Source organism: Vespa crabro, chromosome 2 (assembly GCF_910589235.1).
Source record: "Vespa crabro chromosome 2, iyVesCrab1.2, whole genome shotgun sequence".
In the NCBI taxonomy this organism is placed as follows: Eukaryota; Metazoa; Arthropoda; class Insecta; order Hymenoptera; family Vespidae; genus Vespa; species Vespa crabro.
Window position 1 is genome coordinate 10256068 of NC_060956.1, and position 23899 is coordinate 10279966.

The 23899-nt window shown below is 30.2% G+C and overlaps 2 protein-coding genes across 4 annotated transcripts in view; one reads left to right on the forward strand and one right to left on the reverse strand.

Annotated features, from left to right (window-relative positions):
* The window catches only part of LOC124421558 (protein 4.1 homolog), a 32851-nt gene extending 13764 nt beyond the window's left edge, over positions 1 to 19087 (reverse strand). For both annotated transcript variants that reach the window (XM_046956850.1, XM_046956849.1), the window contains exon 1: positions 18409 to 19087. The gene's annotated coding sequence lies outside the window, so the exon portion shown is untranslated. The remainder of the gene's footprint in view (positions 1 to 18408) is intronic.
* An 881-nt stretch (positions 19088 to 19968) lies between these two features.
* On the forward strand, positions 19969 to 22967 carry LOC124421852 (UDP-glucose 4-epimerase). Of its 2 annotated transcripts, XM_046957512.1 has the most exons (7): positions 19969 to 20314; positions 20828 to 20974; positions 21185 to 21303; positions 21367 to 21657; positions 21730 to 21910; positions 22042 to 22326; positions 22398 to 22967. In XM_046957512.1, the coding sequence occupies exons 2-7, from the start codon at positions 20845 to 20847 to the stop codon at positions 22451 to 22453; spliced, it is 1062 nt and encodes a 353-aa protein (XP_046813468.1). In that variant the 5' UTR covers positions 19969 to 20314; positions 20828 to 20844; the 3' UTR covers positions 22454 to 22967. The 2 variants fall into 2 exon arrangements, with proteins under 2 accessions (XP_046813468.1, XP_046813469.1); XM_046957513.1 differs by lacking the exon at positions 20828 to 20974.
* Positions 22968 to 23899: the final 932 nt, after the last annotated feature.

Here is a 23899-nt window from a genome sequence, read left to right on the forward strand (position 1 = left end):
GTGAGCCGAGAAAAGATTGTTCAATACAGCTAATTGTAATCGACGTACATCCACCATATATATATATATATATATATATATATATATATATATATATGCATACATACATACGTAAATATGTACATACATCTATGATATTTAAATGTACTAACGTCATCGCCAAGCAACAATTCGAAGTACCGTACTAAGAGCGTAGTCGTCGACACTCCCCGAATAAAGGAAAATCCGCAACGCCCAGTAATTAGTCCTTCGTGCTTTAAATGCGACGCCTGCACGTTCCCTGATTTAATTGCGCCGATGAAATACGGTTCGAAAACAATGGATGCGGTTGGATGCAAATAATGTCGCGAAGTTGTTGAAAAAAGAAAAATCGAACGAGACGACGAGAAAGATTCACGGTAAAACGAGTTTCGTGTTTCATGAAAAAATATCACATCAGTTGTTTGGGAATTTATATTTTTCTATATATTTTTTGATATCACGTATATAATTTGCATGAATGTTTTTTAATTACGAATTTTCTTGATATCGAAATAAATGTTACAATGACTTTGTTGAATTTTTCATTTTCTCGAATTTCTAGTAAATGCAATGTCTGCATACAGATATTATATATTATAATTATATATATTTATAAATTGTCTAAAATATAATAATTTATAAAAAGGTTTGTTTGTTTTGTTTAATTCCGTATTTTTTTTAACATTGAAATAAATATTACTATGATTGATTTACGTTGAATTGTTAATTCAAATATTACAATTATATATTCATAAATTATATAAAATATAAAAAACAAATAAAAAGTTTTGCAAAAAGTTTTCTTTAATTTCAAATTTTCTTAATATTGAAATAATTATTACGATGATCTCATTAAATTATGTTTACTTAACATTGTTATAATAACATATTTTTAAATTATATCTGAAATATAGCTAAATATATTTAACAAATATATTTATATAAATATATTTTATAGTAATATATTACACAAATATTATACGACTTAATTTACGACTGTTTAAAAATAAATACGGGTCACATATAACGATTAAGTCTCCGTATTCTTAATCTTCGTAGAAAAAAGGATATACATTACTCAAAGAAGTTGGAAGAAGCCATAAGGGCGAGCATGATGATTCACGATGAGAAGAAAACGTGCTCGTTAAAACATAGTACTTCAAAGTTGCGACACTTAGCACTACGGAGAACAAAAAAAAAATTGAAAAAAGAAAGTGTGTATGTGTGTGTGTGTGTATGTGTGTGTGAGGGAGAGAGAGAGAGAACAAGATATAAAAAAATATATAACAAAGAAATGTTGGCAACTAAGTGATTGCGGATTTTGTCGTTTCCTTCTTATTTGAAATCCGGCAATCACTTAGTTGCCAATCCAATATATTTATAGAAAACTGTAAAGAATGTACAAATACATTTTTCACTTGCTTTAATTATGATGTATAATAAAAGAACGATTTTACAAAAGAAATATTATATATATATATATATATATATATATATATATATATATATATATGAAAAATTACAATATAAAATGAGAGAATGATTTCAAAAGAAATATTTTATTGTCTTTCTTTAAAAAAATTATAAAACGTATAAATTAATAGTTTAATATAAAACATATTATATTAACAGATTATAAGGAAAAGAAGAAAAAAGAGAATGCAAACGAGACGATTTACAAATGATGTTTACCATTAAAAATGTCAGAGAGATGCAAAGATGAAGACTGTTTGTATCGATTGCATGAGATCGTCATCTAAAGACTCGAGACGGAATTCTGTATGCACCCTGTCGATTATGCTAACTATACACCGACAATCGTTTGATCGATCAACCTTTTCCTGTTTCGTAGAAAGATGCGCGAACTAACAATTTTCCGCTCGGTGAGTACGAACTTATACATCTGTAACTACATATGTAATATACATATACATACGTACATATATATATATACATATGCGAACGTAAACGAACGTGTGAGAAAGCGAGAATTTAAAAAAAAAGCTATATATAATATATTGCACGTTCATTTCTTCGAAAACGAGACAAAAAAAATAAAAAGAAAGAAAAAGAAGAAAAACTATATCTTCGACCTTCTTGCAGTTGGCAGCCATCGTTTTTCTTGTTCTCCGATAACGAATAACATTTATGCACGGCTGCTCGCGTGCTGGAAGCTCGACAATCCGAAACACGAGCTCCTCCCTCCCTCCCCCCCCTCTCTCTGTCGCATATTCGATCACGTGCTTACGAATTTCTAAAGAAATAATTTGAAAAATAAGTTTACGAGTACTGTCGTTGATACATACATGTTTGCTTGAAAGGGAAGAACAAGTTCTCTCGATTATACAGGAATTTTATCATTCTAGTATTGATCATTTGAATAACCAGTTCGTTCTAACACGATCTCCTTAAAAAGTAAAAACAGAAAAAACAAATTAAATAAGTTGCTTGAAAATGAAACTTCACTGAAAGAGACAAGTAGATACACGTTCGCGTTTGTCTTGTTATAATTTTACGCGCCTGCATAACCATTTTAACTCTTCGCAAAACAAAATAAAAGAATTTTTTTCCCATTTTTTTTGTGACTTTTCCTTTGTTATTTTTTTTTCACGTAGAACAAAAGATACGTGTTTTCTACAGGAACTCCTAGAGCTGAATTAACGAACACTGAACTGACTTTTTTTGCAAAATAAAAAAACGAAAAAAGAAAGACAAAAGATATTATATATAAAGAATATACGTATTATATTAGGGGGGCCGGAAAGTAATGTCGCTTTCTTAAATTAAATTCAAACGAATAAATTTTTAACAAGTAAATATTTTTTTTCACAATCAAATATCGACATGCGCAGAAGCAACATTACTTTCCGGTCCACCTAATATTTATATATAGAAAAATATATGGAATATATTTTTATTTGTATATAAAGTTGTATATATAATATCTTTATATATAAATATTTATAATTTTTTCTTTTTTTTTTTCGTGAATTAATTCCTCATGCAATTATGAATAAAAAAGTACTAGTCTGGATAAAAAGATGTTTCCGACGAAAGTTGTTTGTTTTTCTTTTCTTGAGTAAAATAAGATGCCAAAAATTATAGCTTTCCACTAAAAAAATAATGTTGATTTTAAAATAACATGGATAACATACGTCGAATCACAAATAAATAGTATTGTTATGTTTGCCCCCTTCCGCCCGAAACCAAACTTTTGTTTCAAACTTTTTTTCCAAAAATGCGTTGTTTTCGAGATTTTAGCTGTCTCAATTTAAAGGAACTTACCGTATATATATTTAGAAAGACAAAATATATTATACACATATACATATTTCTCTAGTGGGCGGACAAAAAAGTATAAATAAAATTTTCGTAAAAATAAGATAAGTACACTAATATATTTTACATTTCTATCTTTTGCTTATATATATGCTAGTATGTATATTTTGTAAATATAATCGGATGAGACATGTGCTATCAACTTTCACGTTTCAAATACATCAAATCTTATTTATTTTACTATATTACACTTTAAATATTTATTATTTTAAGTATTTCTCTGCAAAATTAATAATTATATGACTTATATACTTTTTTGTCCGTCCACTAAAGATATATAAAAAATATTATATACATACACGCACGCACACATGCATACACATAAATATATACATGCATAAAGATTAGACAGAAAAGTGTTTTTCACTTTTCATCGAATTTCTTTCTTTGACGAAAAGAACACGAAATAATTGACATGTATTTCCAATCTCAATTTCTTATTTCAAAGTGATATACGAAACTCGAAAAGATTTTGTCGTCGATCTCTAGGGGTGTCTTCCACGTTCTTCTTTTTTGTCTTTTCTTTTTCTTTTTTTTTGTCTTCTCAAACCCTTCTTTTCATTCGCACGCCCACGAACGCTTGCCGACTACTCTTTCGTCTGGGCGCCAAATTCAAAGCGTGCTTTTTCCGCGAGAGAGGGTTCTAGTGATGGTGATGCTGATAGTGGGGGTGTGAGGGGATGAGAAAGGGAAGAGCTTGGTAGACGAAAAAGGGAGGGCAAAAGCGATGCAGCAACGGGTGAAAGGACAGGCGAAGGATAGACGACGACTCTTTGAAGCGTGAGATTAAAGGGTCCAATGCTGTAAAAATACTATCGTCGTTACGTTCTAACGATGATTCGCGAAAGCACGATCTTTATTTCTTTTTCTCTCTCTCCTTTTTTTTTATTTCTTCATTACTTATGATCCGAACAATTTCTCTCCCTTCCAGAGTTCTTCTTTTTTGATCTCATCCAATATTATCCTGCGGTCAGAGAAACGCTCGATAAAAAATACAGGGAGAGATAAAGAAAGAGAAGAAGAGAGAGTATAATATTTATATTTTACATAAACATGACAATCAAATCCTCTTGCTTTCTATGAACGAACTGAAACGATTCCAAAGATTTCCTGGGGATTCTTCTTTATCTCGTTTATGTTGAAATTAATCCCGTTAAAATTAATTGTTTGGATAACAAATAGAAAAAGAGGTCGAACTAGTTTAGTGACGTTATTCTCGTTATTTGATGAATCGTCACAATCATTTCCGTAGTTTCATTTCTAACGCAATCGATAGCGTTATTCGACAGGATATAGATTATTTCTATGTCCGTTGTGAATACCAATCTCTTTTTGTTTATTCTGTATTAGATCTTTTTTCTCTTTCCTTTTTTCTTTCTTTCTTAGACTACTTCCCAAAAATTGGAATCTCTAATTGGTAGATCTGACATAACATTTTTTCCCTAACTTTTCGGCCATTTATTTTTATTCTAGAACTATAAATGACAAAAAGGAAAAAATAAAATTGGCAGGGGAAAAACAAATGGAATTTGAAATATGTCGTCTTTCTGGTTTTTTATGTTACGTGATGTATCACGTGTATGTATATGTATACACTTATTATATGTACTATATACAGTATACGAATGTTATATATACATATATATATATATATATATATATATATATATATATATATATATATACACATATATGTTGGCTCGTTACTCCGCATTGTTACATGACACTGCACGGTACCGTGATTCTCTCGACCTTCCGAGATTCCTCTTAACGATTCCAATGTTTCAGATCGCTTTCGATAATTGCTAACGTTGGATTCGTGCCAAGTGCAACGAGAACTGTCATTTTCATACGTACATGTTCACGTATATAAATATATGTGTAACAGATACAACATCTAACAACTAACTAGAAATATCACGTAGCGAGAGAGAGCATTCTTTTTTTTTCTTTCTTTTTTTTTTAAACATAATTAAGATAAATGATTATCTAAATTGAAGAGAAAAGATAGCAGAAAATAATAAACATTAAATCTATGCAAATTTAACGCTTACGTAACGTATGTGATTGCAAAATTACAAAATATTAATGTTTAATGTAACAATTTAGTTTTTCATTTAATTTTGTATAGAAAATTATGAAAATCTAATTTTTTCATTATTTCCATTTGAATATTTATATGATAATTAACATACATAATATTAATCTCTTAATGTTATCTCAAATAAATAAAAACATTATGTATTAAAGGTTTAAAAAATAATTAGAAATAATTAAAATTATAGATAAGTTAATATAGAGTTAAATTTGAAATCAATATCTACATTTTCAAGAGTGAGAAAAAATAGAAAAAAGAAAAAAAAAAGTGGTATGGGAAAGATCGAAGCGACTCGTCATTCACAGAGTTTCGTTTGTACGATTTTAATTAAAGGCTGTACTTATAAGTCGGCCGTGTATTTTTATACCAAGTTTTCGCGCACAAGTGCTGCCAGCCTACGGGACGTTACGTGCGGATTAGAAACTGAAGAGAGACTCGAAGCAAGGGAAAAAGAAAGAGAAGCGAGGGGATGGAAAAAAGCGTGTGGTGCACGCGTTCGATAGCGTCACGCATGGTTCTCCTCGGTGAGTCATTATATCAGAAATATACGTATGTTCTTACATATGTGTTGTATACACATACATGTGTATACATAATCGTTTTTATACATGCGTATTATATATACATATATACTTATACATAATCGTTTCAGTTTGTATGTATTGTATACACACGCACACAATCACAGAGAGAGGGAGAGAGAGAGAGAGAGAGAGAGATAGATAGAGAAAGAGAGAGAGAGAGAGAGAGAAAGATAGATAGAGAGAGAGAGGGAGAGAGAATCCATGTTTTAAGTGCACGTACGTATATATTATACATATATGTATCTACTACATGTATGTTTGGAGTAAATCTACATACAAGAAGTTTAATTTACAATAATTTTGAAGGCATCATATAAAAGACTGAACCAACATTGTTCTGAATTTTGTTGTAAACGCATACAAATGCATTTGCGGATCATTTCCTGTTTCCACAGGTATTCTCTAGAGATCCGTCTAGATATTGTAAAAATAAAGATTGCAATGAATTTAAAATTGAATTTTAAAATGGTTTTGGGTTCCTCGTCAATGATTTTTTTTTCTTTTTTAACTAATTTAACCAACAAATTCGACGTTGAAGAAGACTTGAAAAGTTTTCCGGACAAGAGAATACTTGCCTCGGTGCCGCTAACACATAAGAGAGAGAGAGAGAGAGAGAGAGAGAGAGAGAGAGAGAGAGGGAGAGAGAGAGAAAGATAGAGAGAGAGACAGGGAGAGAGATAGAGAGAAAGAGAGAGAGAGAAAGAGAGAGAGAGAGAGAGAGAGAAAGAGAGAGGGAGGGAGGGAGAGAGATAGAGAGAGAGAGTGTGTATAGATCAGACTTAATGGGTCAAAGAGCACCAGCAGAAGAGTCTACTTGAAATTGCTGCTAACGTAAGTACCTGTGTCCTGTTTTAACACAACGACTATTCTCGCAATTTATTCATTTCCCTTGCTCCGTTTCTACTTCTGCTCTAAATTTTTCCAACCGAGAATTTTCCTTTTATTTTCATTACATTTGTGTGTGTGTTAGATGTTAATACTCGTTTTTACGGTTGCGAACCGATGAATCTCATGTTCGTGGAAGCGGTAAAAAGATGTCTCGCGTCCCTGATTTCGCACGGGTTCTCTCGCTTTCAATGGAAAAAAGGGAAATGAAAGCTATTGCCTGCCGCATTTGAAGAAATGAGATCACGATGTTTACTTCCTTCGATGGATTCTATCAGAAATAATCGTGATAAAGATTCTAACTATAAGAACAGAGATATGTGCATAGGAGAATAAACAAAATTTATGATATATCATTATCGTAAAATATAATACCCACAGAATATTATTTGTATTTTTTCTAATATACATTAATATATCAATATTAATATATTCCATTTTAACTCAATATTCAATCAAGTGTAGAAAATTACTTTATACAGACTTTCTAAGTTTTATATACTTTATTATTTAAAATCATAATATGTACATAAATATGTTAATCTCTTGTATTAATATATAATTAAAATATATTATTTTTAAGTATTATAATATTACAATATGTATGTATGTATACAGTGAATGTATAAAGTATTCGTACACTGATCAATTTGAAATAAGACTTCGTGAAATTGTAGTTTATTAATTTTTATAAACTAAATTTTTATAAACAATGAATTGATACATATTTTTGCAAATCTTTAAAGTGGATATAATCTAAAAAAAAAAAAAATTAGTTTGTATAATTTACAAAATTAACAAGAAAAAACAAGAAATCGTTAGAAATATGAAAGCAATAAGTATTCGTACAATCGCTGAATTTTAAAAAATTCATTAAAAAAAGTAACAAACTAATCTGACGATAAAAAATGAAAGTAAGCGTGTAATTAATACTTCGTAAGATTTCCTTTTGATTTTAAAATTGTAGCAACTCTTCTAGGAAACGAATTAACAAAATTCGATGTAGCACTGAATGAGAGCTTATTCCATTTCTCCATGAGAGCATTTTTCAAATTTTCTTTACAAGAAATTTTGTATTTTCTAATTTTACGTTACAATCCCATAAGTATTCTATTGGATTAAGATCTGAAGACTAGGCAGAAGTTTTTATATATGCTGTGTGTTATATAATATCCACATTCTCGTATTATAGGCAGTATGCTTTGAATCATTGTCTTGAATAAAAATAAAATTATCCTTTGTGCCCATTTTTTCTGCACCAAAAATAAAAGAGTGTTTTAAAATGTCAATGTAAACCCTGTGATTCATTAGTCCATGAATAAATTTTAATATACCAACACCAGCAGTACTCATGTTTATAACATTCTTCATATATAGTCTCGAATTAGTATAGAACTTCCACCGTGTTTCACTGTAGGTTGTAAGTTTTTTAGTTTTAGTTCTTTATTTTTTTTCTTCCAAATAGTACCGTGTCCATTAGACCCGAAAATATTAAATTTACTCTCGTTTCTAAAAATCACTCTATTACAGTAGTCCATTGGTATGCTATTATTATTATTTAGACATTGCAATCTTTTCCTATTCACTTCACTTACAAAATATTTTTTACGAGCTACTTGACCGTGTGATACCTTTGACTTCGTATAAAGTTACGCATAGTGCTACCAGATACATCAATATCTAAATTATATTTAAGATGTTTAAGTATTTCTATAGCATTTATTTTTGGATTTTGCTTTATTATTCTAATAACAACTCGTCCAATATATTAATTGTTTTTCCCGGGGACGTCCACTTCTCGAATTATTTTGCAATCTCTTTCAATCTGTATCTATCTTTGTATGGTAGATCGAAGTCTATTTATAATCTACGAAATTTCTAATATACCTTTAAATTGATTAATAATAATTTTTTTTTCTTCTATCGTAGTTTCCGTACGTTTCCGTCCCATTTTACAATAATAATTTTTAATAATACAAAGTTTTTAACTCTGCAGACGTTAATAATGTTTTAAAACAGATTGACAATAAATAATGTAATGTGTTTTCGTTATAAACTCTCTTGTAAACAACTCGAAGTAAAAACTGTACGAATACTTATTACTAATTTTGTAAATTATACAAACAACTAATTTTTTTGGATTATATCCACTCTAGAAAATATGGTATGTATCATTGTTTATAAAAAATTACATATATATGTACATACATGTATGTATATTATATATTTACAATATATTTCAATAAATCGTAAGAATAAAAATACGTAAAAGATAGCAATTTTTCAACGATTATACGAGCATATGTATACAAGAGAATTCGATAATATAAAAATAAAAAATAAGCGATAAAGTGTGTGTTTGCGTATGTATTTATGCGTGTATATATATATTATATATACATAAATACATTTTATCGCTTATTTTTATTATTTTCTATTTTTATATATATATTATTTTATTTTATTTTTTTTATAATATATATAGAGAGAGGAAAGGAGCGGGAAGGAGAGAGAGAGGGGGGGGTGGGAGTTGGTAAGAGTCGGATAAGAGAAAGGCAAAGAGTGAAACAACGGTAAGATAAAGGAAATGAACTGACTAAGGATCAAGCCCGTTAAAGCGCGTCAAATCCCAAGTTCATTGTGAATATCTCGACTTCGGTCACGGTACGGTGCCACGTAGTGGTAATCGTGAACGTGACCACGCCTTGTCCACGTTTGCCTTCCAACTTTTGAAGTGCGTTGTACACATCGCCGCATCGTTGTTACTTCCGTCGATAATGTACATACACACATATATCTAAATACACACACGCATGCACACCCGGAGCATATTTTACAGAACAAATTCCTTTTAAATAATCTTGTTTTTAACAATTTAACAAAAATTGTAAATAACTTCGGTTAAGATAAGCCGTTTATTAGTGTAATTGAACAAAATATAAGTATCATATATTTAAAGAAAATAAAATTAAATAATTTTCTTAATGTATTAAAGTCTATTCACCTTAAATAGACGAGAAACATGGAGTGAAAGTATATAAAGTATAATAAATTCATTTGTTTCAATCAAGCGTAATATTAATTGCAATCACTGGAAAATTTGACTTCAATAATTTTCATTGAATATTAAATAATAAGAAAAATTTATAATTGAATTTCTTTTTCCTTATTGATTTTTAAAATAAAGAAAAAGAAAGAAAAAAGAAATACTGAGATATAATTTCATCCAATTAAACTTTTTAAAGTTTAATCACACATAATATTACCTTCGATAATTTTTATTTTTTAATGAATGTTTCACTCAAAAGAATTTTTTCAACACATACTAAAAAAGGAAATAGAAAATAATGAAGTTTTCTCGACATAGTAAATATTGACTTACCTTGTATATATTACTGTACACGTTGTTCATACAAATCGTTGTTACCTCGGATAACAGGCAAATTAAATGTAACTGAAAACTCTGGCCTCGCCTCAGCTCGCCTCCAATATTCGATCGCCATTTGATCGGTACAGATAAGCATATGTACGGGCTTTAAACGAGTTGCTTAAACGACTGATCTCCGTTTCCGTTCTAGTTTGAGACTTATTAGAAAATTGCCGCAAGTTCGTTCTTATCTTGTACATTCAACCAAGTTAACATGATAGCGCGAAAAATAGTGTCAGTAAGGTATAAGTATAAACAAATTAGAATGCATCGAAACAAACAATAAAGAAGATGCATCAAATTTTAAATTCGTTACGTTATCTCTGATATGTCTGATAACATATAGAAAGAGAAAGAGAAAGAGAAAGAGAGAGAAAGAGAGAGAGAGAGAGAGAGAGAGAGAGAGAGAGAGAGAAAGAGAAAGATAAAATGATATCATCGGAGTCATAGCAATTTTATTTCATCGACGACGGTGTTGCCAATCACGAATTTACGGAATAATACGATGATATCCATCGACGAAGAACGATGACCGTTATGGCATTAAATATTGATGTAACATGTCAACTAGAGAGAATCACTCTTACTCACAAAGTCCCAATAACTCAAATTCGAACTCCGGTGTGACTCATTTCTCGTATTGTTTCTTACACTCATAGAGATTTATTCTTACCGAGAAAGAGAGAAAGAGAGAAAGAAAGAAAGAAAGAAAGGAGGAAAGAAAGAAAAAAGAAAGAAAGAAAGAAAGAAAGAAAGAAAAAAGAAAGAAAGAAAGAAAAAAGAAAGAAAGAAATAAAGAAAGAAAGAAAGAAAGAAAGAGAGAGAGAGAGAGAGAGAGAGAGAAAGCACTAGCGAGAGATGACACTATTACTAACTATGATAACTCTGATAATCTCTAAAGGAAATAGCAATTTAAATAGAAATTAGACAGAGAAGCTTCAACATTACACGATCTTTTTAATAATTTAATAATTTTCTCATATTTATTTTTCACATTTTCTTTAACGAAATTTATTGAATCGTCGAAGAAAAGTCACGTTCTTTAGTATTACGATATCAAAGTTTTTTTTTCTGCATGAGTTTTCACTTGAGAGATCCAAGGTCTGACATCAAAGAAAAATTCGATTCTGATCACGTAAAAGTACACATACCCTATATGGATATCTACGTCGATCTGCCGCATAAGACGAAACAGTGGCGTCTTGATAATACTGTAATATTTGCAGAATATATATACATGTATACTGCAAATATTACACACACACACACACACACACACTACGTATCACGGTTCAAATACATCTTCATAATGGAAATTGCAAAATATAAACGGGTTATGAATATTATATACGTATATATGTATATTGTATATACATAATATATATAAGATTACAAATTTAAACAATTTTCAGTAATTAAAACTTTTCATTTCGAAAACCCTATTTTCTCCCCTTTAAAAAGTTTACAAAACTATTTTACATGTATCTATACATATATATACATATATATTCGAAACTGAATTATTTTTATGAAATTTTCTGATTCTTATATGTCTACATTGTTCCTTATAGATAGAAAACATTTCAGATATATTTTCACTAATTATCTTCAACTCTAATAAATTTTCATGTTAATGATTTTGTCTTGTGGGTTCATATTGTACAGGAAAGAAAACAAAATAAAAAGAAACAAGAAAATGTATAGACTTCGTTCCCTGGGGCGCATTTTAAGCACAAAAGGAAGCGTAAAATCGGCCAACCGTATCATGCACGCAGTTTCACATCGACAGGTGAAGCCCTGTTTCCCAAGTTCATTGTAACTTTAGTTATGACGTGCATTGGCCCCTCGAGTTTGCTCTTTCGACTGTTCAAAAATGTTTCCTTATTCCGTTAAACTTTACATTTCTATTCACTTGCAATTTATTTCATGATAAATAGCTGTAATATATCATTTGAATCATTTTTTATAACAGGCAAATGTATATATAACATATATTGATTTCAAATGTAATTATTTCATAACTTTATAAAATATCAATATTCGTAGAAAATAACTGTTTAAACATAATACAATTTCGAATATTTCCTCGACCGATATTTTACTCGAATTAGAAACACGAATGTGAGAAATCTCTGGAAAATGGAACACAATTATCCAAACGTAGAAGGAAACATCATATATTTTAATTTGATTTACTATCTCGTGCTACAGATAGTAAATCTGTAAATGCACAGATATATTAATACAGCTATTTTTATCTCTATCAATTTCATCTAAATGAATAATATGAATAGTATGAGTCAGAGGATTGTTTTTTCCGTTCAGAGGAAGATTACTATTCACTATTACATATAAAATAAATGATCCATTAACCATGAAGGTTTATATCGTAGTTTTATTACTTGACCTTGATGAGGAAAGAGAAGAAAAACCATCGAGAAAACAGAAGTGTCTCATGATTTTTCATTTTCGAAAAAGTTTCATCGAAGTGGGTTAATGGGGATGATCGTTTGAGTGGCGAAAAAACAAATAATTGCTCGAAAGTAAAATACATTCGTCGACGATTTAAAGAAAAATAGAGAAAGAATGTACCAGAAATACGAGCTAGCATCGATCAAAACTCTAACCATATATCCGGGTTAATGCGTCTTTGGAAAACGCTGGCGTTGCTTCTGCACCAAAGCGTACAAATGACCTAATTGGAAGCCATTGGCTATAGTAAGAGCGTGTGACGTGAATGACAGCAGAAAGAGATACGTTCGTTTCTACAAACGAACTTAAATATTTTTCCTATCATATGTTACAAAATAATCAATAAAAAATATTACACGATTCATTATCTTGTACATCTGTATATAAAATTAAATTCGATTCTACGAAAATAATTCTTTTCTCGGTATACTTAGAAGGAAACTTGAACCGTTATTTTTATCGTCTTGTACACGTGAACTCTCTTAAAGAAGTACCGCAAAATAAATTTTTTTTCTCTCTTTCACGAGAAGGAAGATGTTATTTATAAAGCTTCTTGTTCACAAATCGTATACGTTAAATCCGAACACATTTTATTGAAAACCCCTTACGAATATGAGTTAACTTTAATTATAGTTAATCATAGTCAAAGATAATAAAAGGTTGATAGGATCATGAACGTTTTTGGCAAGTAATACACTTAAAATTCTCATTCTCTCTCTCTCTCTCTCTCTCTCTCTCTCTCTCTCTCTCTCTCTCTCTCTCTCCATTCCCTCTTTCTCTTTCTCATCACGTGTGATCCTTGAGGTAGCTTAAGTAATCGATTAATTTCAAGTTTGGTGAGCAGGAATGTGGTCCAAGCGCATTTGGCTTTCATTTTATTCATCGTCACGACGATCGTCCATGAAAGTTGGATATCTTATGAAACGTGCAACTACGAACGCATCCTTCATGATAATACGACGTAAACATGAAAAGAAAAGAGAGAGAAAGAGAGGAGGAGGGTGGGAGGGAGGGAGGGAGAGAGAGAGAGAGAGAGAGAGAGAAATAAAACTATTCATTCAATTTTCTCTTTTTTCTGAATGCATCATCGCGTTTAGAATCGGTGAAGTTCTCTTCCTTGATTATCTTTTTTTATATTAAAGATCGAGATAACGATACTATCAGTAGACATGAGGATTTTCGAGTTAGATAAGCGTATAAATAATATATCTATGGGAACTTTAGAAAATTATAGAATATATTGTAATATATATAAATTATAAATGAAAAAATTAATAACAAAAAAATGTACAATAATACGATTACGATAACGACTTTATCGACAGATGTAAGAATCTTATGTCTAGATAAAAGTATACGTAATATTCATTATATCCGTAGAAATGTTAGAAAATTATGATAATGGTACAAAAAAATTATTACTAATAAGATTAAGATAAATAGTTTTAACTAATAAATTTTCAGATAAAGATATAAATATTTATTATAGTTATAAAACATTTGAAATTTATCAGCTATAAATTTACCAATTTAAAAATTAAGACAAACAAAAAATTGAATGCACTAATACAAAGCAAAAAAGTATTGTTTAAAAATAATATACTTTCAGTTGCAAGATAGAAAAGTAATAATGACAAGCTGCTAAGGCACGACGTGTTCAAATCGATTCTTCTTCGCTATGGAAGAAATACTGGTTAAAAATAAACCATTATACAAATGATGGAATATAATATCGCAAGGATGATTCCGTTAAAGTCGGCATTCGCGATGTAGCATGATGATGTTATTTCTCGTGACATTTAATAAACCGCAACGTGGCTCATATCGTCGTATCCATTAAAACTGTCCTTTTCGGCGTATATTTACAATTAATTTTACAAAAAGGTCTATCGATCTAGCCCAATTATCATCAACTCTAATAAAATATATATTCAATCGACTATTGTATTTGTCGAACTAATCAACGTTGTTATTGTTGTATCATCTCAGCATACGTTACAATGTCTCACTTATCTTAGAGAAGGGAAGAGAGGGCGTCTGGTCTACTCTAACAATAATTAATAATGCAAAGGGTAATAAATTAATAATGATAGGTATATAAAGTATCAAGGTACTCTCACGAGTATCTCACATTTTACGTTACCATGTCTCTCTGAATTCTAATTTCGTTAAAAAAAGAAAACAAAAGAAGAAACTTTTAATGTTACCACGACAACAATGATAATTTAAAAGGTAACTATAACGAGTTACACGCCGCTACAGAATCGTTTGAGAATGGGAATAAATGTTTCTTGTGCTTTCTCTAAAAAGAACTAACTTTTTATTCTAATTATATATTTGTCTGCTATATAAATTTCTAATTATATATTTATCTACTATATAAACATATATATATATAAGTATAAAAGCACATGTAATTGAGATATTCAATGTTCCACTAGACTCTTTCGAAAACGAGTTATTCATGAATGAACGTACTAACTCGTATCTTTATTTCATTGAAAGCGAATAAATGTTGACTGAGAGAGAGAGAGAGAGAGAGAGAGAGAGAGAGAGAGAGAGAGAGAGAAAGAGAGAGAAAGAGAGAGAGAGAGAGAGAGAGAGAGAAATAGGCTTGATAAATAGGATGAATTAATAACAACATGAGATGAAGGACGATATTCAAGGAAAATTTCAATATCAAATGGATACTATTCAATTATACTATACAAGATCATATTTATCTTAGTGATGTCATTCTCATACCATCATGATTATAATAATCACACGCACACACGATGCGTGTCATATCATGATCATCACTATTGGAATCAACGTACAAGATTTGTAAGTATATGCATCATTATCTTTCCTTCGTTGATTTACGATAGATAGTAATCTGTACAAAAAAAATTATGACTTTTTTCATTTAAAATAATCGAACCATTGAAACTTCGGTTGTATCCGAGGAAACATGATCGTCTACATACGTCTATTGACGAGAGAAACCGTGAATTACATTTTTTTTTGCATAAGACTAAATCTCGTTGTGATATCGAATAAATTGTCAGATCTTAACGGTATTTAACGGATATACGTTTGTTGTATTATTACGAACGGATCTACCTGCGGTCAAGGAAGTAAAGAAAGGATGAGAAAACGAAGCGAGCAAACTTGCACGATACATGGAAGGGTAACGAACGAACGAACGAACGAACGAACGAACGAACGAACGAACGAACGAACGAACTATCGAACGGGGTGCCATAAAACAACTAATACGATTACCTTAATGGAGATGGACGGTAGAAGTTGGAAACAATCGGATAAATAGACGGAAATTCAACGAAATTATAGAAAAAGAAAAATAAGAAGAGATTATTGAATTGTTTGCAATAAAAGATTCTATTGAAAGCGTATCTATTCGAGCGTGGAAATACATATTCGATTTCGAATTCGATATCTCATCTCGACTCATCATTGTAATTATTTAACTGATAACAAAATAATGAATCTCTCATGACTATTATATATATATATATATATATATATATATATATATATATATATATGTACGTATGTTATAGTAAGTTCTAATAATTCATGAGTCATATAATTTATATATGATTAGTTAAAGATATGTAAATAATAATTCCTAAGTCATGCCACTGTACTAATTTAATTTTTACAATAATAAAATAAAGTTATTATAAATAATTATAACCGATTTATGATAAGCTAAATTACATGGAAATTAATGCGTCTAATATTTAAAATTTGACTGTCTAATTTACTTCTTATAATAATTACAACATATACTTTTAATATATTACAAATGAGAAACGAGAAATCTTGTTTAATAATCCTGCATAAATATGCGGGAATATGCATATTTATTTAAAAATTGCGAGGTAATGGTTACTTTTATTACAGTAGGAAGTACGTGATATCTGAAAATTTATATGATAAATAAAATATATTTATTGCTATAATAATAAATCATTGAAAAATGCCTGTCTCAGTACGTTTTCCATACAATTTTATCCCATCTTCAATGTGTTAAGATAATTGCTAAATATATTCTATGAAAAATCTACTTTCATGAAAATATAAAAATGTAAAATAAAATTGTACAGTTAGATTATTGCCAATAACGTAAATTGATGAAAACATAACATTGATTATCTCTGCAATGTTTATTATCAAGTACGAAATAAGATATTATTTATACAATTCTTTTATCTATACATTTTGATTCTTCCTTCACTTTGATATATCTGTATATAATATTAGATATCCTATACATTTAATAAAAAAAATTGATGAATCATACACATACAGAGAGAGAGAGAAAACGTAAATCGTGTTACAAAAAAAGAAACGGAAAAAAGCAAAAAAGTAAATAGATATTATGTCGATTGTGATAATAAATCTTCGGTGAATGGCGACGATTGGATTCGACGAATCATTCGGTTGGAAACGTAAAGCCTTCTAAGCGTTGAGAAATTCCAAGTAGATTCTCTTCTCTACCTTAGGTGTGCGTGCATCAATCAAATTTTGTTCCATGGTCCCATTTTTATAGAAGAGAGAGAAGAGATATATACATATATACATATGTACATATATATATATATATATATATATATATATATATATATATAGAGAGAGAGAGAGAGAGAGAGAGAGAGTCTATCATACACACACATAGAGTATACTATACGACACGACCCACATTTAGCAGGTAGATAGTAAAAGTCAGAGTTCCTCCTAGTGAAACCTACAATGTACAGTACACAAGCAGCAGTAAATGCGTGCGGCGTGCGTGTGCATGCGCGCGCGCGCATACATGTAATCTAGAACGTAGATTTTTTTTCTTTCTTTTCTCTTCTTTTTCTTCAAAGAATCATCTTTATCCTTTTTTCCTTATCGTTTTTAACGAGAAAAATTATATGGAATGGAATAATGATATCAGTTTAATGAGCCAAATTCTTGGTTCATTATAATAAACTTTCTAATCGAGGATCAAGAAGTTTCTATAGTAGCAGAAGCAACCTGTTCGATCGATCGATATGCATTCTTCACAAATGAAAAAAAAAGAGAAGAATAAAATATCATCGATAGAGCTGATGAATATTTTAATGTTAATTCGATGGAAAAGAAAGATATTTAAAAACAAGTGCGTCCTCAATCGAGTTTGAATTTATGTATTTCCTCTGTCTGTATGTTGTCTGTCTGTCTGTCTGTCTGCTGTGTGGTGTGTGTGTATGTACGCGCATACACCCAGTACGGTAGTATATAGTCATTCGTTGTTTTATGCCATTCATAAGATTTCAAAACATTGAATTGTGGTTAATATAACAATACGTCAGTATATATGAAGTTCCTTTCGTTTTATCGCACGAATCATTGACTTTCTTTTTTATCATGACGACGTTCGATCGTTTCTATCGTAATATCGTTAGAGTTAAAAAAGAAAGAAAGAAAGAAAGAAAGAAAGAAAGAATTACGAAAGAGTTTTGCACAGAATTCGTGACATTCTATTGATCGACGAAAAAGAAAAAATAATAATAAATAAATAAATAAATAATTTTGTTAAAGCTCACCTCTAAACAGCAGGAACGAAGTTAGGCGTGTATGTTCTCTTTCGTCCAATATTAACGACGCAGGAGAAGGATAAAATGAACCGGCCAAATCCCTTCGTTTTCTTCGTCGACGACGAGATGAAGAAAAGACAAACAACGGTCGTAGGCAGAAAAAAAATGGATGTCGTCCGTCTTTTTCTCCCGAATCGGCGTATGGCCAGGTGTTGAAAAAACGTTAAACTTACGAGCGTACACACGGTAAACAAGTCAGCGCGTTCCAATTCCACCGACTGACGAACGCGATACGTCTCCGTCGAAACCGCGAGACGACGCCGTTAGGCGGCCACTACCCATGCACGCGCGATTTTCAAATAGTCCCACGTTACTCCGCTCTCTTCTCGATATTCGAGAGAGACACTAATCGTTTCTCTCTCTCACTCTCTTGTTTTCTTTATTCTTTTCTCGTTTCAACTATACATATACTTGTCCAACCTCTTCCTCCTTTTCGATGTCTCTCAGATTCGATATACAATTGAAATGTCTTCTTTCGTTGAAAATATCAACGTAAAAAGTGATCGTCTTTATTAACGAGAAGAAATGAACCAGAAGTTACACTTACATTTAGACTTTTAAACTCCGTAAACACGTTGGAACTGCTTTCGATGTGTTCTTACGCGCGAGTCAACATGGCCGAATTGGAAAACTCGAGGTTTCTCTTATGACGCAATTGAACGAGCACGTCTCCCCTCCACTATCCTATCACGAAACGCGCCGCGCACTTTCGTATGCATTTTCTCCGTCAGGCGGCGCCACAGGAGGGGCTATATTTCAGTAGGTATGGCAGAAAGAGAGAAAAAGAGAGAAAGAGAGAGGGAGATTTTGATTGAACTTTGTTTCCCGCCAATTCGTTGCACGCGAACATCGTATAAAAATAAATTAACTTTGTTATAAAGTTTTGATTTACGTAATTGTTTATTGTTCAACTTATGATTACTGTTTATTTTTATTTATTACAATATGTGAGATTATTACATGTAACCTTTTTTGATAGAATTTTGACTGATAAGAATTCGTAGAATCGAAATCTTTTCGTTTGGTAAATTAAAAAATCACAAAATTCCTTTGATTTTGGGATAGTGTAGTAAAGAAGAGCCTGCTTTTATCATTTTCTGTAAACTACGTCAATTTCAGCTTATTTTCTTATCCAAAAGTATCCTTGTTTTCCGTTACCATTGCAAAATTAGACGTGAATGTTGGTTGTATTTATTTTAACAAGCATACCAATATAATGATATTAATAGGAACTACAAGCTTTACAAGAATTTAAGTCAGTCTTATACTAATAAAATATATGTAATTTCATGTTTATTGAAAAGATTAAAATATAAAACGTTACGTTATATTACGTAACTAATATAATAAAATAATGGTACGTCTTTTACAGTATCTCTTTCCACCAATCATAATATGAATACAAATTACTAGAATATCATGTATACTGAAATTGTTGCTTTTCACGTTCGAGTTCGATGTAACATTAACTTTTGATTATATCAGGCAAGTAGGAGGGATATTCGATTGTTTACAAATCTACGTGGCGATAACACTTCGATATTAAGTACAATACGTCAATTTATTATCAGTAATTTTTTATATATTTGTGTAACATATTTATGGATATATGAAATCTATGATGTATAAATCATGGCAATAAAAAAATTTGAATTTATAAATACATCTTCTTAATCGTTTATCTAATGATTGGAGTTTTAAAATATTGATGATAATAGAATATCTTCGTTGTTATATCCAACACAGCGTGATGTCAATGTTATATAACGTTGTAACGAATAGTGATATTCAATATTTTTATTTAGAGTATATCATTAACCTCGTTGAGGTAAGACGTATTCATTGAAGATTAAAGGTAGGGTAAAGTAATTTTTCTCTCTATCTAACAATTCTACTTTCTCGACTTTATTTTGCTATTTTTTACACAATAAAAGATAAAACACTGCTATCTACTAATGATTTTTACAATATGGACTTCTTTCTTTTATCTGCAGCACAAATAAAATTTAACTTGCTATAGCATTAAGTTTCTATATAAATTGGTAAATAAGTGCTTCAACATTGAATATTATTAATTTTTTTCGATTTTATTAGAGAACGTGAGTGTTAATTATATTTAGTAAAATCTCTATATATTATTCTATCTGTTTTGAAGTAGCGTTATTTCTACTACATCGTAACTAATTTTATATTATATTTATAGTTATATCATTTTCTAAATTCTTATTCACATATAAAAGTTGTCATCTATTTTTGTAAAGATATTTTATCTTTGCATATTTATTTATGATATAACACCTATATCTATCAATTTGGTCTTTATTATATAATTATAAAGTAGAGTAAAGAATTGATAAATAATATGCAGCATACCACAAAAGCAAAATGGCAAATCAGTGTTGGAATGTACTGGTAACGGGTGGTGCTGGTTATATCGGTTCTCATACTGTTTTGGAACTACTACAAGCCAATTTTCAGGTGGTGGTAATAGACAACCTTAGTAATGCCTATAAAGGTGAGGTATAACTGAATGCATTGTTTCATCATGTATATATGCAATTTATATTTAAAATGAAAGTGCATGTTACAAAATTGATGGCACTATTCTTCCTTCCTTTATAAATGCTTTTATTTATTCTTTTATTTTATGTAATATGTATTATATTGTGAGATTAATACATTTAAAAACATATATTACATATCTAACATTCTTACACATTTATAGGAAGTAATGAAGAAAAACCAGAATCTCTTATAAGAGTTGAGAAACTAATAAATAAAATGGTTAAATTTATAAATTGTGATATAACTAAAATAAATGAATTGAAGGATGTATTTCAAAAGGTAAGATTTATTTTGAATTATTACTGAATTGATAATGATTCTGAAACGTAAACTTTATTATAGCATACTTTCCATTGCGTCATACATTTTGCTGCATTAAAAGCAGTCGGTGAATCTTGTGAAAAGCCTCTAGAATATTATGAAGTCAATGTTGGAGGTACTTTAAATTTGTTGAACGTAATGAGAGAACATGGTGTAAAACGCTTTATATACTCTAGTAGTGCTACTGTATATGGTGTTCCGGAAAAACTTCCGTTAATAGAGACTATGAAAACTGGAAATTGCACAAATCCATATGGAAGAACGAAATATATGGTTGAAGAAATTTTGAAAGATCTTTGCTTATCTGACAAGGTATAAAATAGACTTTACGTATTTATATTTATGAAATTATACAAATTTTTAAACAAATTCATGCATTTTTAGGTATGGTCAGTCATATCTCTCAGATACTTTAATCCAGTAGGTGCACATCCCTCAGGGCAAATTGGAGAGGATCCTAATGGTATTCCAAATAATTTAATGCCTTTTATTGCTCAAGTTTCAGTTGGAAAAAGAAAATCATTAAGTGTGTATGGTAATGACTATGATACTCCCGATGGGACAGGTAAGTAAAAGATATGTATATTAGGAACAGGGGAAACATAATTAGATAATACTTTAGTAAACATCACAATGACTTTCCGATTTGAAATCTAATAATTAATTGTATTATTCACGTTTCTTCTTCCAATGCAGGTGTTCGAGATTATATACATATTATGGATTTAGCTGATGGCCATGTTAAAGCAATGATATATCAGAAAAATGTTAATCCAACCGGATTTAAACCTATAAACTTAGGTACTGGTAATGGATATTCTGTTATGGAAGTTATACATGCATTTGAAAAAGCATCAGGAAAGAAGATACCATATGAGATAGTAGGACGTAGACCTGGTGATATATCTGCAAGTTATGCTAATGCAAATATAGCAATTAAAGAGCTGAATTGGCGTGCTTTAAAAAATATAGATGACATGTGTAAGTATAATTATACTTTTCTACAAACTGATACACGTACAAATTGTACAATATTTCAAAATTTATCATAGGTGCGGATACGTGGAAATGGCAGCAAAGTAATCCAAATGGTTACAAACCTACTTAACGTGTATATTAACATGCTATCATGTAAATAATAACTAATATGAATATTTTTTTTTACGTACTTATAAGAGTACTAGTAATATGAAATGTTGGTGGTGTATAGTTACCAAAGTTTAGACCAAAGCCTAAGGAAAGAACATATCTGTCATACATCTTGTTATAAAAATTTAGATAAATATTCTAAAAATCAGTTGATCAGTTTATTATTCTAATTTGATTTAATATTTCGATATATACGTTATAAGTGCAATGTCAATGTCATTCCTAGTTCCTAGTGATAATAAATATGTTTGTTCCTTCTATTTTACTTCTAAGTTTAGCAATGTTTATATTTGTTGTACAAATATCAAAAGTAAAGTTCAAAATTGTGTGCCATACATTATTACATTACAACGGTTTTTTGGTTTTTATGAACTTCTATATTTGATGACAAAGATTATAAATATATTATTCACACATATATGTTTATTATGTATTGTTACCAAGGTCCAATAAAACGTTTAAAAAGTTAAAAAGAATTACTTATTATACAATTATTTTGTAATAAAGGATATGTAAATCTTTATAAATATGATCTTGAATGCTCAATATGTTTAATCGATTATTAAAACTTTAGCAACTGTCAATGGCCCATGTCATATCTGTGGAATAGTTCATTAATGATTCAATATGTGTCTACGAAGTAGTTCGTCAATGATTTGTAGTATGCTACGGAGTAGTTCTTCAATAATCCGCAATGTGTTTACGGAATAGTTACTTAATGACTCGCAGCATATCTATGGAGTAGTTACTCAATGATTCGCAGCATGACTACGGAGTAGTACGTCAATGATTTATAACATATCTACGGAGAAGTACATTAATATACGAGTTTCGATCGAACTTTTTCGTAGACAAACTGTTTATGATATTATACGTGATAAAACTAAATAAAAATGTACAGAAACAATGATTGATTATACAAACATTGTTAGAAATTATTAGAAAAACTATAATCATTGATATTATTAATTACATCGAGTAATTTAAAAATAATTTAATATTATCAAGGTACATTTTTACCGATGATAATCTTCATATAAATAATTATTGCGCGAAATGATCAATTGTAATTATCGAATTATTAATGTAATTATTTTTAGAAATATAAATAATAACGAAGATTATAGAATTTAAGAACTCAATCTTTAGATCTTGAGATTACACGTGAGATAAATTACAATTCGGAGTACATGAAAGGAAAGAAAGACCGTCATAAATAGGCGCGCGTGAAATCTCCTGTTCCTTTTCTGGACCGGTAAAGGAGGCTGCATTAACGGTGCACGGATATTGTCCTCGCATTTACCGGCGTTGTCGTTGAACATCAAATGCGACCGAGTTCTGCGTAGACGAGGCGTAAAAGTCAATATACTTGGTCTTCCTCTTGTGATGAACGACAAGAGCCAAT

Bases quoted from the DNA above. Each gene is read 5' to 3' on its own strand.
- LOC124421852 (XM_046957512.1), top strand. From the start codon at position 20,845: ATGGCAAATCAGTGTTGGAATGTACTGGTAACGGGTGGTGCTGGTTAT. The intron at 21,304-21,366 runs GTAAGATTTATT...ACTTTATTATAG, and splicing joins TGAAGGATGTATTTCAAAAG to CATACTTTCCATTGCGTCAT. The intron at 21,658-21,729 runs GTATAAAATAGA...ATGCATTTTTAG, and splicing joins ATCTTTGCTTATCTGACAAG to GTATGGTCAGTCATATCTCT.